Raw genomic sequence first — 13,601 nt, 5'->3', positions numbered from 1 at the left:
AAGACTTAAAAATTGAAGTAGTAATAAACTTGATATTCAAGTTTAATCTAAACAAATATAGAATAGTACCTACTTTAACTACACAATGTTCTTTTACCTCAATGCCTTGCACTCTGTTTGTGTAATGCATGAAAACAGTCATGACTAATTCAAGAAATGTTCCCCTCCTCTGCATTTCTGTCCTGTGAGTGTTCCAGGTGAGCCCCAACATACAGGGGCATTTCTCAAATTCATGTTCGTTATTGATAACATTGTAAAGCAAAATGATGATCAGTGGGTGCACGGACAGTTCTGAGCATATAAGTGCAACAATTATGAACACAGATACATTTTATGTACCATAGTTTGTAATGTGGCCTATTTTAATGTAGGAACAAAAATTTATCAATTTTCAGCAGTAGTTTAATACAATTTTAGCAGCAGACTCAAGTAAGGTATACTGCACTTAACATTAAGTTGAAAAGCAAACTTTTTCCATAATTTTTCCTTTTTTTTTTAAAGCTGTGTACTCACACAATGCATGAGTTAATTCTGAATGGAGAAGAAGACACATTTTAAAAGCATAGTTATAAAGCAACATATTTTGTATGTTCTTTTCATGAGCAAGTATCATTCCTGGCTTATTCACTTACTAATACAATGTCAACTTTTTGCAGTTATACATAGCAAATGGTTTTTAGTGTAGTATATGAAAATTTTGGTGAGATTAACCAACGAACCTTTTTTTTTTTTACCCAAGGGAGCTACTATTAAAAGGGATGAGCAAACTGGTGCAATTGTGGTGGCCAGGATAATGCGTGGAGGAGCTGCAGATAGAAGTGGTAAGGTGTTGCTGCTCATCTGAACAAGATGAGATAAAATGGCATATTTGGTAGAAATTAAATACATCAATTAAATACTATCAGAAACAGAAGTATTTCGGCTCTGGACACTTTTGTAAAATGATATTTCAATACTGGTGTTCATGCTGATTTTTTCCCCAGTTCAGTTGCAGTGAGGTGTCTTTGAGTTAGCAGATACAGTGGGATTCTTTAGATATATCATGGTTTGTTCCAGTTGAAGATGTCCACTTAGAGATCATAGAATATGCTGAGTTGGAAGGGACCCATCAGGGTCATCGAGTCCAACTCCTGTCACTGTGCCAGACACCCCAAGAATCACACTGTGATGGGATATGCCAAGGTTACAACCTGCTGATGGAGAAACTCAGGGTGCTGGCATTATTTTATATTAGGACAACCAATTGGAGTTTCAGCTGGTAGTTCTCAAAATAACAGCACATCCTTGACTTCCATTGTTTAGTTTGGGATGATCGGTGCCTGCAAGAAGTCCTGAACAATACACTAAAGTGCCTCTTTCCCCAAAGAGAATCTAGGACAGCTGTGTTTTATTCTTAAATGGGGTAATGGAGTAAATCTATATATATATAGATAGATAGATAGATAAATTAGCAAGCATTTGTGCCACAATTTAGCACTCACAGCCTAAGTGATCTTTGCAGTACTTGCAGCTGTGTAGCAGTAAGAAAGTAGAATGAGAAGAAAAAGAATTGGCACAGACATTTTTCAAACCTCTGCATAAAAGTCCAGAAAAGTGGTAAAAAAATGGTACTAATTTTTAGGAGAAAGACAGGGAGGTGAGTAAACCAACCATCTCCATCTTACCTGAGAGGACAGTAGCTGTTGTTGTGTTTACCATATATTCCTTCTTTTAAGTTAGAGCTTTAAGTGTATGAACAAGGGAGAAGCAAACCGAATGTTAATGGCAGGTTTTGTATAATACATAGCTACAGTTTCACAACTCCTCTTTTTCTTCTGTAGGTCTTATTCACGTTGGTGATGAACTGAGGGAAGTCAATGGTATTCCCGTAGATGATAAAAAACCCGAAGAAATAATACACATTTTGGTAAATACCAAACATTTTAAAATTAATTTAGGAGATTGAAGAAAAAGTAATTAGACTTATGATTTCTACTTTATTTCTTAGAAAAAAAATCATATTCTAATATAATGTCTTCCAGTGCCATCGTTTACAAACCTTCTCCCAAAGAGTGATTTCCTACTCATTACATATATATGCAATTATGGATTACTTGTGAAGAGTTAAATACAGTACTATGGCTTTAAATATGTTGCAGAATGTTGCAGACTTCAGTGTATAATCTACAATTTTTAAGGCCCACCATGATCTGTTGAATTCAAACTCCATGTGACAGTTAATTCCTAATACATATACTAGATAGACTATATAACTGGTTTATTGAGATTTTATCTGGCATTTATTTGCATTATATAGCTATATATTATTCTGTTTGCGCTCCTCTGAACTGCAGTCTCTAAAGCGGGGCTCATTACTGACTTAGGAAACACTATTGTAAATTAAGTAATTTAGACTTTTTCAGAAATATTTAATATTTTTACATAAAGAAACTAATGAAGGTCATGACAACTCTTTTATTCATGCTGTAGGCATTTCTGCATACATAAATAGCTTACTTTCCTGCTGAATGGAGTAAGTGTCTCACAGTTTCAGTTCAGTAAGCAAGATGATTCATTTCAAGTATTAACCTGCTGATGTTCATACTTATTATATGGTTTCATGTTCGCTACACAACCATATTTTCCTGCAAAAATTAATATTTAAGAATGTCTAGAAACACAATACCTCGAGAAAAGATGTGAACAATTTCCCCATTTACCTCTTCGAGGTACAGTAAAAAACATCAAAAGCTAGTTAGAGCTTGTTTCAAAAGTAACAAAATTATTGATTCCAGTCCTACGGCGGGTAAAATAAGAACTTGGCCGCTGCTTGTCAAACAGTGAGCTCTGGGAGCGCAGACATGCCGGCAGAAGTTATGTCTCGCTTGGTAGTGGACAGGCCTGTTTCCATTTTGCTTAAATCGTTGGCTGTCTGTTGCACTCGGCGAGTTTTATGAAACTTGTCGGCTGCATGCAATGGTAGCAGAGGCTCCAACTGATTAGCACTTCCTTCAATAGCAAAGTGTCACTGAGGCAGTGGGAATATATTGTGGTTAATAAGTAAAATGCAGCCAGACACACTTTAAGTGGGATATAGGAAAGATGAATGGATGAGGTGGTTGATGATGGCTAACTTGTTTTAAGATTTATAGTGGAGAGCTTTTTTTCCATTTAGTACACGTAATATATTCAAATATGTTTTTCTTTTCTAGTTTCTTAAAGTTGCCAAGCGAATAAATCCCCCCCAATAGCTCTCTATGATAAATATGGCACAAGCCTGTTTGAATTTTTCTATCTTTTTTTATTTTGAAAAATGAAATGTTAGTTCAATTTTTCCAGGGATGTCCAAACTATGCCAGGAGTCCAGCACTTACTTCTAATATGCATGCATTTTAGCTGTAGCATTTTCCCCTGCCTTCAGTGCAGAACTGGGACCTCTGAACCATGCAGGCCCCAGTTTTTAACAGTCCATCTCTGCCCACCAATGAAACAAATAAAGCCAAGCATTTCAAGAGGTAAAGTTTGGTTTAGTGAAGTTGTCAAACTCCATGGACCATGCTTGGGAGAGGATAGATTCATTATATTTGAATATTTTTAGATTCATTTGAATTTCTTTATCTTTTAAGTTTTCTTTTAAATTCTCAGTGCACTTTCTTTTCAAATGTTCACCAGGCTCAGTCTCAAGGAGCAATTACATTTAAAATTATACCCAGTGTGAAGGAAGAAATGCCAATGAAGGAAGGCAAGGTAAGCAAAACTATTTCAGTAACTGTTAGGCTGAGGATATGTATTGTTTGTTTGGATGACAGAAGCAAGAATATGATTTATGCCTCTGGACTCATTGTAATGTGACAATGTGTAGCACTGTACAATTCATTAGGCAAAAGCTGAATTTATGAGTGGGTGTAACATGGTTCTTCAGCCCAAGCTCTACAGCTGTGAAGTTGACATAGGTAATCCTCCATCTTCTGCGAGGACCTGGCTTGCTCCCAAGTACTCCTTTTCTTCCATCGTCTACTAGGCAGAAGACACCGGATAGCATCTTGGTTCCAAAGTACCTTTTCTTCTGTTCCTCACATGGGCACACTCTGCACCTGCAAAGTCCTGCTTGCCTTGAGTCATAGAGCCTTTACTCCATTGAGGCGGTTGCAGAAGCAATGAATTGAACGTTCTCCGTATGAACTTCTAATGTTAGACATCCATAAGGATGTTTTACAGCAGTAAATGTTTACATGGTTTTAGTTCTAATGGTTTTGAACAGTAGAAACAGAAAAGGGAGATATCTTTGGGTTCCATTTAATATTTTGATTCTAAAGATAAAACCTGGTTTGTTTCAGATGTTTATCAGAGCCCTATTTGACTATGATCCTAATGAGGATAAAGCAATTCCTTGTAAAGAAGCTGGACTTGCTTTCAGAAAAGGAGATATCCTTCAGATCATGAGCCAGGATGATGCAACCTGGTGGCAGGCCAAACATGAAGGTGATGCCAATCCCAGAGCAGGCTTGATCCCTTCAAAGCACTTCCAGGAGAGGTGAGCTACTGAGAATCATAATTTCATTACTTTTTTTGAGAAGGAACTAATTTGCTAGGTTGTTAGCTTAGCATAGCTGGCATGTGTAATGCTCATAGATTACATGGGTATGATAAACGTGCATTTGCAGCAAGACAACTGAACTTGGAAACATGCTGAAATACTTTGGATTTCCTTATTTCTCTGGCTAGAGTTAATAATGACAAAAACTGATAGGATAACACCGATCCAGATTGAAAGAAAAACCATATGGAAAATAGCACATCAGTATCTGTATTCAAACTGATGTGCTATGCAGGAATAAGAACTGCAGCAGGTTTTGGAGAGCTTACAAAAATTTGGAGCTGAAGATTTAATTTTTTTAGATTGTGAATAGATTGCATTGTTTTAAGTTAATTTCATATAAAATCTTCTGGATATTTTGCAGTAGTCTCATGATGTTAAGTGTTCATAAATCCCAAACTTACAGTAAAAACTGAGGAATTTGTGTCTTTCCCCCACCACCTCCCATTTTATAGGAGATTTGCACTAAGAAGACCAGAAGTGCAGATTCAGCCACTGAAAATTTCCAACAGAAAATCATGTAAGTCTGCGAACCTGGAATAGAAATAATAGTCCAGATATCTAACCTTAAAAAGTAGCAATTTGTTTCAGCCCTGTGACTACAGGATACATTTCTCCTGGGCACAATAGCTTCTTGGTCACATTGTATCAGTAGGAAAATAAATACAAATGCTGAAATTAAAATCTTTAAAAGCAGCTAACAACTTTTCCCCAACCCTCTGACTTGGTTTTGAAGCTCTGAGCCCAATTAATATTTTGATATATAGTATTTCAAAGGTTGAAGAGTGTTCCTTTCCTGTTGAAATAGTACATAATTGGCTCAACAGTTTATATGTTTTGGACTGCATCAATACAAAGGCATTTATATTGAGAGTAAGATAAAAGATCTGATAGTCTCTCCTTCTCTCCCCCATGTAGTTGCTGATTTTTTGTGTCTGTGAAGCAGCAGAATTTTTAAAAGTCAGGACATTCAGTTCATTGATACGCATTCACAGAATCAGTTCTTACTGGTTTTTAAGCAAATTAATTCTTAATAGTCTCTGCTTTTAGATACAGTAGTTGCACAATATAAGAAAAATAAACTCTAAGAAAGTGCATACATTGAAACAAATATTTTCTCTTGACTGGAATTTACATCAACATCTGTTTTAAGTATTATTGCATATTTTACTTGACCTGTTATTTCTTTCAGTTGTTCAGACTCATAACAAAGTGAGCAATGTAAGAAACTATCACGCTTCAGTAGGATCTAAATCTTAAATACAAACATTGAAACAAAAAGTATGGATACTAAGGCAAACAGTGGATGCTGGCACACTAAGTGCAAAACTAAATACTTTTAATTTTTAAACTCCTCAACAAGGTTTCTGTTGCGATTTTCCTAACTTCTTGCTATGGCTATTGTGTTCTGAAGCTTGACAATTACTGTTATTTTTCTAATAATCTGCATTTTCTATCTTTTATTCCATTTCACTGTGTGATTTTGTGCCCTAATGCTGCTGTTAACTCCAAAGGCCTTGATTAGCTTTGTAATTACAGTAACAGACTTTATAATTGCACTATAGCTTTTCTAATATACATAGACCTTAGAAACAAAGAGGAGCTCCTCCAGCTTGTAGTAAATCTGTTGTTTTTCTAGGTTCTAGGTCAAGTTGCTCTGCCCCAATTTTGGAAAAGTGTCTGATCCCAGGGTATAGCTATTTCTCTCTGCCCACTGTTCTTGAATCTGGATAATATCCTCAACAAGAGCCTTCAATTAAGGTGGCACTGGTGCTTTTGAAGAGGTAAATCAGCTGCTGCAGCAACACTGCATGAATTCTTTTGTAATGGACTGCATCTTTCTAGTGACCTTCAAGTGAAAGGTTTTACAAGATGCATCTCACCCCTCCAATAGGCAGCCTGAACTTGATTGGGAATTGCCAAAATTACAACCCAAAGAAGACCCACAGTACAATGTCTACTGTTGTCTGTGCTGTTTCCACTGACTTTGCTTTAACAAGCTTAAGTGGGGGAGAAGAGTTTGTCTCTTCCTCTGCCTTCCTTTAAAACATGACAGAACATTAGGGTCAAGCAGTATGCCTATTATTGCTCTCTTTTGGAATTTCTTTGAACAAAGCAAGTTCCAGCTAAATGCCATGTAGAAATCAGTGGTGCCTCTTAAAGGAGAAAAGACTGCAGAGTAATGTAGGTTTGTCATTCTTCCTCTTCCCATTTCTTAAGACAGTCTGCTGCTACATCTGCCAGATTTCCATGGGAAGAGAGGAAGTGCTGTTCTGAGGAAGCGCTGTTCTGAGTAGAGGTTCATCCCTTTGTTCAAAGTCTAAACATGTTTTTAGTGCTGGGAGGGAATTCAGATCCTTCATAGAGAAGGCATTTTAAAGATCAGAATTCAGCTCTAGAAAAGATTTTGTGACTTGGATGTTGCTCAAGTTGCTCTGAGGAAAACCTTCCACTTGCTTGGATTTTCAGGAAGATTGCACATAAGCTGGGAAACTCCAAGCCTTTGTGCTCTTTCTAAAGTTAGTCAGCTTTTTGATGTTACCAAGCGCAGCAGTGAAGCTGTGAGATGTGGAAGCCATGTCTGTACTTGTGCACAGCAGTCACCTTGCCAAAACTGGGAGATGCTGCAAAATTGTGCATTGCTCTGCTGAACAAACAGCATTCTGCCAGTATTGCAAACATGTAAGGAAGGTAACATTGGAAAGGCCTGCTGGGTCAGATTGGGTTTTTTAGCCCTTTTCTGTAACGTGCCGTATGGCCCAATGATTATTTCCCTGTATGCAAAGGTGGGAAATTGGTGATGTTTGATTTCATCAGATTCTTTTTTAATCCTGTACTGCAGGCCTTCAGCTTGTATAGGGTTCTCCAGGGTTTGGAAGGGTAATTGTGTAGGGAAATGTCTGTAGATCATCCTGAACCAGCTGTGTGTTGAGAGGCTGCTTGCTATTGCAGTTGATCCCATCCAATCAAGTGACCTGAATTTCCTTAGTAATTTGAAAGGAAAGGGCAATTCCCCAGCTGATGTTTTTATGGCTTCCAAAAACAATAAAAACTTGTTGACTTCCACAGAGCTGCTAATAGAAGTCCCTTTCCTGACAGGACTGAGAGTTGCACTTGGAAGCTTTCTTGAGACGTGATATTTAGCAGTGGATGTTGGCCTGCTCTGCTTAGTCAACTCATTACACAGTTCCCGTGTTTTGTAACAAGGTAGAAACATGGGCACATAGCTTTATTTTTAATAGGGAGAATCAAGATAAAATATTCTATTTTCTTGGATACCCAAAAAATGCGAGTCAGCTCTGGTTTCTTAGGTGGGCTTCCAGGGTAGTAGTGTCTTTATACTTGAAAATTAATCTAAAAATTAGTCAAAATCATATAACATATGAGAAGTGTCCTACAACTTCTTTTTATCCTCCCTTCTTAAGCCAGTTCTGGAACTGGAAAGGACTGTTGCATTTGTCTAGAGAAAGACCTCTCTGAAACATAGACAACAACTGTATTTAAAGTAACATTAATATCTATCAGGATTTGCTTTGATAATTAAATACGTTTCAAAACCTGTAAGAGTGGATTAATTTGGGAAGCCTTCTTTTTGTTTCCTGTTTTGAATTTTTTACTCTTTTCAGCATAGCAGTGCATGTTGTGTAGAGTTGCTAATCGGTACACATATTTGTGTATCATAAATTTGGAAGTAAAATAAAGGTGGGCTTTTTTGATGGGGCTCATATGCATCCACTTACTGAGGAAGGAGAGAATACTTTCCATAGAACTTTTACAGCAAGAGTTATTTGCACTGAAAAAAATCCATAAATATAACCTAGTTCTAAGTTATTAAAAGGATGAGTTTATAATGGAAATGCCAAATCTTATTTTCACTTTCATAGCTAGGTCAGCTGTGTCTATCTGTAAATACACATATCTCTCCCAGCATTTAGCCCTTTTCTCGAAAGATAAAACAGAATCGTTGTCACATTGTACCCATTAAAGTGAAAAACATTTAACATGTCGTGTACACTGGAGGAGGGGGCAGAACAGTGTACATTCCATATTGAAAGGTAAGTGAAATCACACTTTTTCATTTGCAAACGGGGAAGTTTGACACAGTTTGATGGTATCTGGGAGTAAGGATGAAGGAAACTGATAATATAGGTGGAGCCTGCCTTGACAAGAGATGGTTTTACACTGAGAGGAAGATGCAGAAAAAGTAGGAATAAGAAAAAACAAAGGAAAAAGGGATGAATTGTATTTGATAAGTTTTAAAAGCATGAGATAAGTGGCAATTAGATGTTCTGACCTGCTACTAAGATTCATATGTTAATTCCCAGGCTCGGGGTTAGTGCACAAGTGATGGAGGGATAACAAACCTCTGAAGCATTTTCAGCATTCTTTTCCAATACTTAACAGCAATGACATTTCAGCAAAAAGCAACACTGTGTATTAAAACTGTGAGGAAGATTATGCTGGGGGAAAAGTTATAAGAACAAGCAGCATAAAAGAGAAAATGGGAAAACGCAATGAAAGAAAAGGAACAGAGATGCATGGGATTGTGTGAGTAGGCCTGACCCTCCACATGCTGAGATAGTGGATGTGCAGTACACCTGACCAGGTGTGAGGGAGCTGTGGGACAGGAGGAGGTATGGTCTGTGTGTCTGCTGCATGCAATCAGCTTCTGTGTATCTGAGCTTGTGAGCCACTGCTGAATGCCAGCTCCACAGAAACCTGCTCACCTGGTAATCCTCAATAATACTTAACAGCATTCCTGGATTTAGGAGGTCACCTTAGCTTGGATGACACAACTTTGTAGCCAGAGTTGTTTCTGTGAGTTCTCCTGTCGCTGCATGATGGCTAAGTTGGAATGACAGGAGACTCAGTACAGGGAAAAATTCATTTGTTTAATAGCTCCCAGTTTGTTAATTGAATACAAAGACTACTCGTGCTCTGACTGTAACAGTCATTGCCAACAGGCTTGGTTATTCCTGCATGTGTAGCTTACTTTAATTTGTAGACAAAAGTGATCATCTGTTTTTTTGAGAAAAAAAATTCCTTTGAATAACAACCAAATAACGTACTATTCTGCAGTTGTCATAAACTACAATAATTGGCCAAGACATTATATTCCTTCAGCATAATTTTGCTTTCACAGCGGTTACTGTGTTTATTCTTCTGTTATGTATGTGTTGTCTCTGGTATGAAAATTACTGGTAACTTTATATTTTATACTAGTGTAGCCTGTAACTTCTTTTAACTTGTGCAGTGCATACATATGTGTATATGTATATCCATACTCTGTGTATATAGTTTAATATAAATATGCATATGTATGTAGCATATACGACAGAGCTGTTCAGAGATGTCTTTTCCATGAAAATACGTTTGTTTTATATATTTAAGGCTAAATGTAAATACTTACTGTGGCAAAGCCGTCATCGTATAGTTTTTCTAAGGCTTAAAACCCATTTTACTTTCAATTTTGATTTACCATATGTGATTGGCATTGTGTGAGCAAGAGGAAAGACTTAACTGCAGCCAAATGGTGTTCATTCAAACAAGATGTAACCCAGTTTATCCATAGTTGAGTGTCTTGTGAATTGAAGATTGTGTTCTGCCAACAAAAGAATTTAAACAGGCTAAAAGAATAAATGCTTTGTACCACTTGTATTTGAAGACCAAACATTTCGGATAAATGTATAGTAGGACTCTTTTGCTTTTTATAATTGCTGCACAATCTTAACTCTGCCTTTCTTCTCAGTATTTTTATGTGTTCACATTTGAAACTTGATTGCCCACCTGCAGGTAGTTACGAGTGAAAACAAAAAATAAACCAGACCTGAAGAGTTAAATTGGCACATTAGCTTTTTTGTGCAGAAAGTCTCCTGTCCTTACAAATATTGACTTCCTGCTATCACAGAGAAATTGAGGATACCTGAAGCTGGATGACATTTGAGTCAAGGTCACATGAGACAGAAGTGGAAATGGATCTCATAAACTCTTGCTCTGTCCTTCACTGCGAGACTATCCTTCTTCATTTTCGAAATTGTCTTCGTACAGATACTGTTATCTGATGGTTTTATGAAAGGATTAAATTAGATCATCTTAAATTTCCTATAGCATGAACACACATGTATTGTTCAATCTACAAATCTCTTTAAGATAAAAACCTGCAAAACAGTATAAATGTTGATTGCTATGTGGGGCTGTTCATCACTAAAGAATCATGAGTGTTTATTCACTGTAATGCAGATCATTCTACATCACAATTTTTTTGTTTACGAAAGTGAAGTATAATTTAAGGGATAATGTAACTTGTTTTTGATAAGAAACTAGAATAGAGCTGCTGGATCTAATTTTAGACTGAGAAACATTTAAGTAAAATTCTTTGATGGAAATTTTGTTGAAAGAAAGTCAACAAAAGCTAAAAATCTTAATCTGGTGCTGGACTGCTCCAAGGAGTTGAGAATGTTCCTGGAAGTGGCCCTGGTTTTGAGCTTCATAAGTAGTATAATTTAGGTGAGGCCCCCAAAACCAAATCTTGATTATATTTCAGTTATAATACATACCAAAACAAAAAAGTGTGTGTGATACTGGTTTTCATTGTTATAGTTTAGCATATTGGCTATGCTGAAACCTTTCTAAAATGAATAAAAACACCTACTTCCTAAGCTTCCATTGCACTTGTGTTTCCTATTTCTTTTTTCCCATTTATGTCTTGTTACAGCTTTCTTGTTGTTTCATAAACCTGTTCCATGACTATTTTCTTTGGAGGCTCCTCTCTCTTCTTACCACAATACATTTAATTGACTGTATTTCTTCTTTTCTCAGTGTTTTATTTGTTCCATGTTGCCTTATGTTTTGAGTTTTTTTCATTTTGTCATTGCTTTTGTTTTCCTACTTCCCATCAGATTTCCTCCTCTTTGGTCTTTGACCTCTTTTAGTCTCATATTTGTCTTTTCTAGACTTCTATTTCCTTTCTCACCCCACTTCAATTAAGTGAAACTGTATTGATCCCAATTTTTCATGTCTCTAACTTTGGACCTTTGGGCACACACTTGCTGCTTCAGGTGCACAGAACTGTATTAGTTTGTGGTGAATCACAACACAAAGTTTCCTGGCAAATAACCTCTGACTTTATTAGGGACATACAATAGCCCTGGTAAAGTTCCTTGTAAAAAGTTCAAGCTGGGAGATACATGCTGATGACTGTTCATAGCTGCGTTAAGCTATGAGAACCCACTGCTTTCCAACATCTTTTCATTACAGACTGTTATTGTCAACCTTAAGAGTAGTCCAAGAAAGCCAAGAGCAGCATTAAGAAGGAAGATTTTTAACAAAATACAAAAAGTTCAGAACTCCTTCACTTTATCTCAACATTAAACCTCAGCTTGTAGACATTTTGGCTTCTGCTCTCTGCGGTCAGCTGGCTCCCTTTGGAATCCTAACATTCCCTTATGGATAAGAGTATTCCCTTTCCCAGCAGGGGCCAGCTCAGGAGCCTGAGTTCCCTTCAGCTATTCTGAGCCCTGCTGCTGTAACTCCACCATCCATCACACCTGCAGGACTCCTCTGAGTCTGCAGTGGTCAGGGTTGAGTGAGTGTATACCTGTACAGACCTCTGTACATGTGTGTATCTGTACATATGGATCTGTTTTTCTTCTGGTCCAGTTTTTTGTGTTCAATTCAGGAGACTTTTAAAATCTGTTTATGTGAACTGGTTTTGACTATAAGCGACTTGTTTTCAGGAGATATATTGCAGTCTATTGAAAGTCATGGAAATGGAAATACAGAAAAACTTGTGCATATCAGGATACATAAGAGGTCTTTCAGCACAGAGAAGGAGAAGGGAGTAGTGCTAGAAAGTCAGCCTGCCACCCTAGATCCAGATTTAGGGCATTTGTCAAGAACGGGGAGCTTTAAAGTCAAGAGAGGAAAATGACTCCAACGCTTTCATTCTCAAGTCACAAAGCTGTTGTCACTCTTTTAATGCTCTAGATGTGGTCAACCAAGCAGTGTTCACCTCAGAGGACTTCCCAGCCTACTTAAATCATATGGTCACCTTGAGTGTAAAAATAAACTTTAAATAAGATTCAGCAAAGTCTTCCAAAATACTATTTTACAATGTAACTCCTCAAGAAAAAAGTTACCAAGAAATGATTCTACAAAACAGTGTTTTTCCCACGGCTGAAGAGACTCTTTTATCCATTTCATGACATGAAATGAGAAGACCTCTTCCATATCGTCATTCTGAGGAAAGACAAGCTTTATGGAAAGTCTTTGTGAGGCATATTTATCCAGATTCGAAAGGAAATTTGAATGAAATGTAGATTGTAAAATCTCTGTATAAATCTGGACCTTAGTATATACTATATTTGTGAACAAAAAATTCATTATATTTATCTTGCTTTTCTGTAAAAGCCCAAAGATGTACTACTACATCTACTCTCAATATCAGCAGATAAGTAAGCAGAAAGTCTTAAGTAGATCTATTATATTAGGATACTGTCAGAGAAAACATTACAAGAGTATGTAAATTCTTTCAGCATGTTTCCAGCTACAATTGTAGATTTTCAAAATAAAATAAAAAAATAAACCAAAACCAAAAAACCTCTCCGAAATCCATCTCCAAGGGCAGTACCAGCTGTCACTGCAAGTGCAGAAAAGTACTGAGATCACGTTCATGGTAGTGATTCTTAGAAATTCTAGGCTAAGACTGATTAATCGGAATTAACAAACTTTGCATTTAATACTAAGAGATCTACCAAGACAACTGGGTAAGGTCATTGCTACCAAATGAAAAGTGGAAGAATCTCATATACGAAATTTAAAGTGCACATAGTATTTCAATGCCTTTTTAGGTTCTTTTCTAACTGAGTGTAGTTAAACATGTAAGTTAAACTCAGTACTGGTATGTTGGTATATGCCTCAATATAATAGGTGCTGTCAAGAGGATTTGAGAGTAGCTTACATAGCTGAATTTTTTCCTATTTATGAAGTATTAAACAATAATACTTTGTTTTTTTGGCTGTTCTAA

At 36.8% G+C, this 13,601-nt stretch overlaps 1 protein-coding gene across 6 annotated transcripts in view; it reads left to right on the top strand.

Annotated features, from left to right (window-relative positions):
- The window catches only part of MPP7 (membrane palmitoylated protein 7), a 152,894-nt gene that overhangs the window by 114,711 nt on the left and 24,582 nt on the right, over nt 1–13,601 (top strand). For all 6 annotated transcript variants that reach the window (XM_027686859.1, XM_027686858.1, XM_027686857.1 and 3 more), the window contains 5 exons: nt 740–821; nt 1,821–1,906; nt 3,652–3,726; nt 4,317–4,513; nt 5,032–5,096. In XM_027686859.1, coding sequence (XP_027542660.1) covers nt 740–821; nt 1,821–1,906; nt 3,652–3,726; nt 4,317–4,513; nt 5,032–5,096 — 505 coding nt within the window. The remainder of the gene's footprint in view (nt 1–739; nt 822–1,820; nt 1,907–3,651; nt 3,727–4,316; nt 4,514–5,031; nt 5,097–13,601) is intronic.

The sequence above is a fragment of the Neopelma chrysocephalum genome, unplaced genomic scaffold (assembly GCF_003984885.1).
Source record: "Neopelma chrysocephalum unplaced genomic scaffold, ASM398488v2 Primary Assembly neopelma1_72, whole genome shotgun sequence".
Lineage (NCBI taxonomy): Eukaryota > Metazoa > Chordata > Aves > Passeriformes > Pipridae > Neopelma > Neopelma chrysocephalum.
Note: the sequence above shows the minus strand (reverse complement) of the source record. Positions and strands in the feature narration are given on the sequence as shown.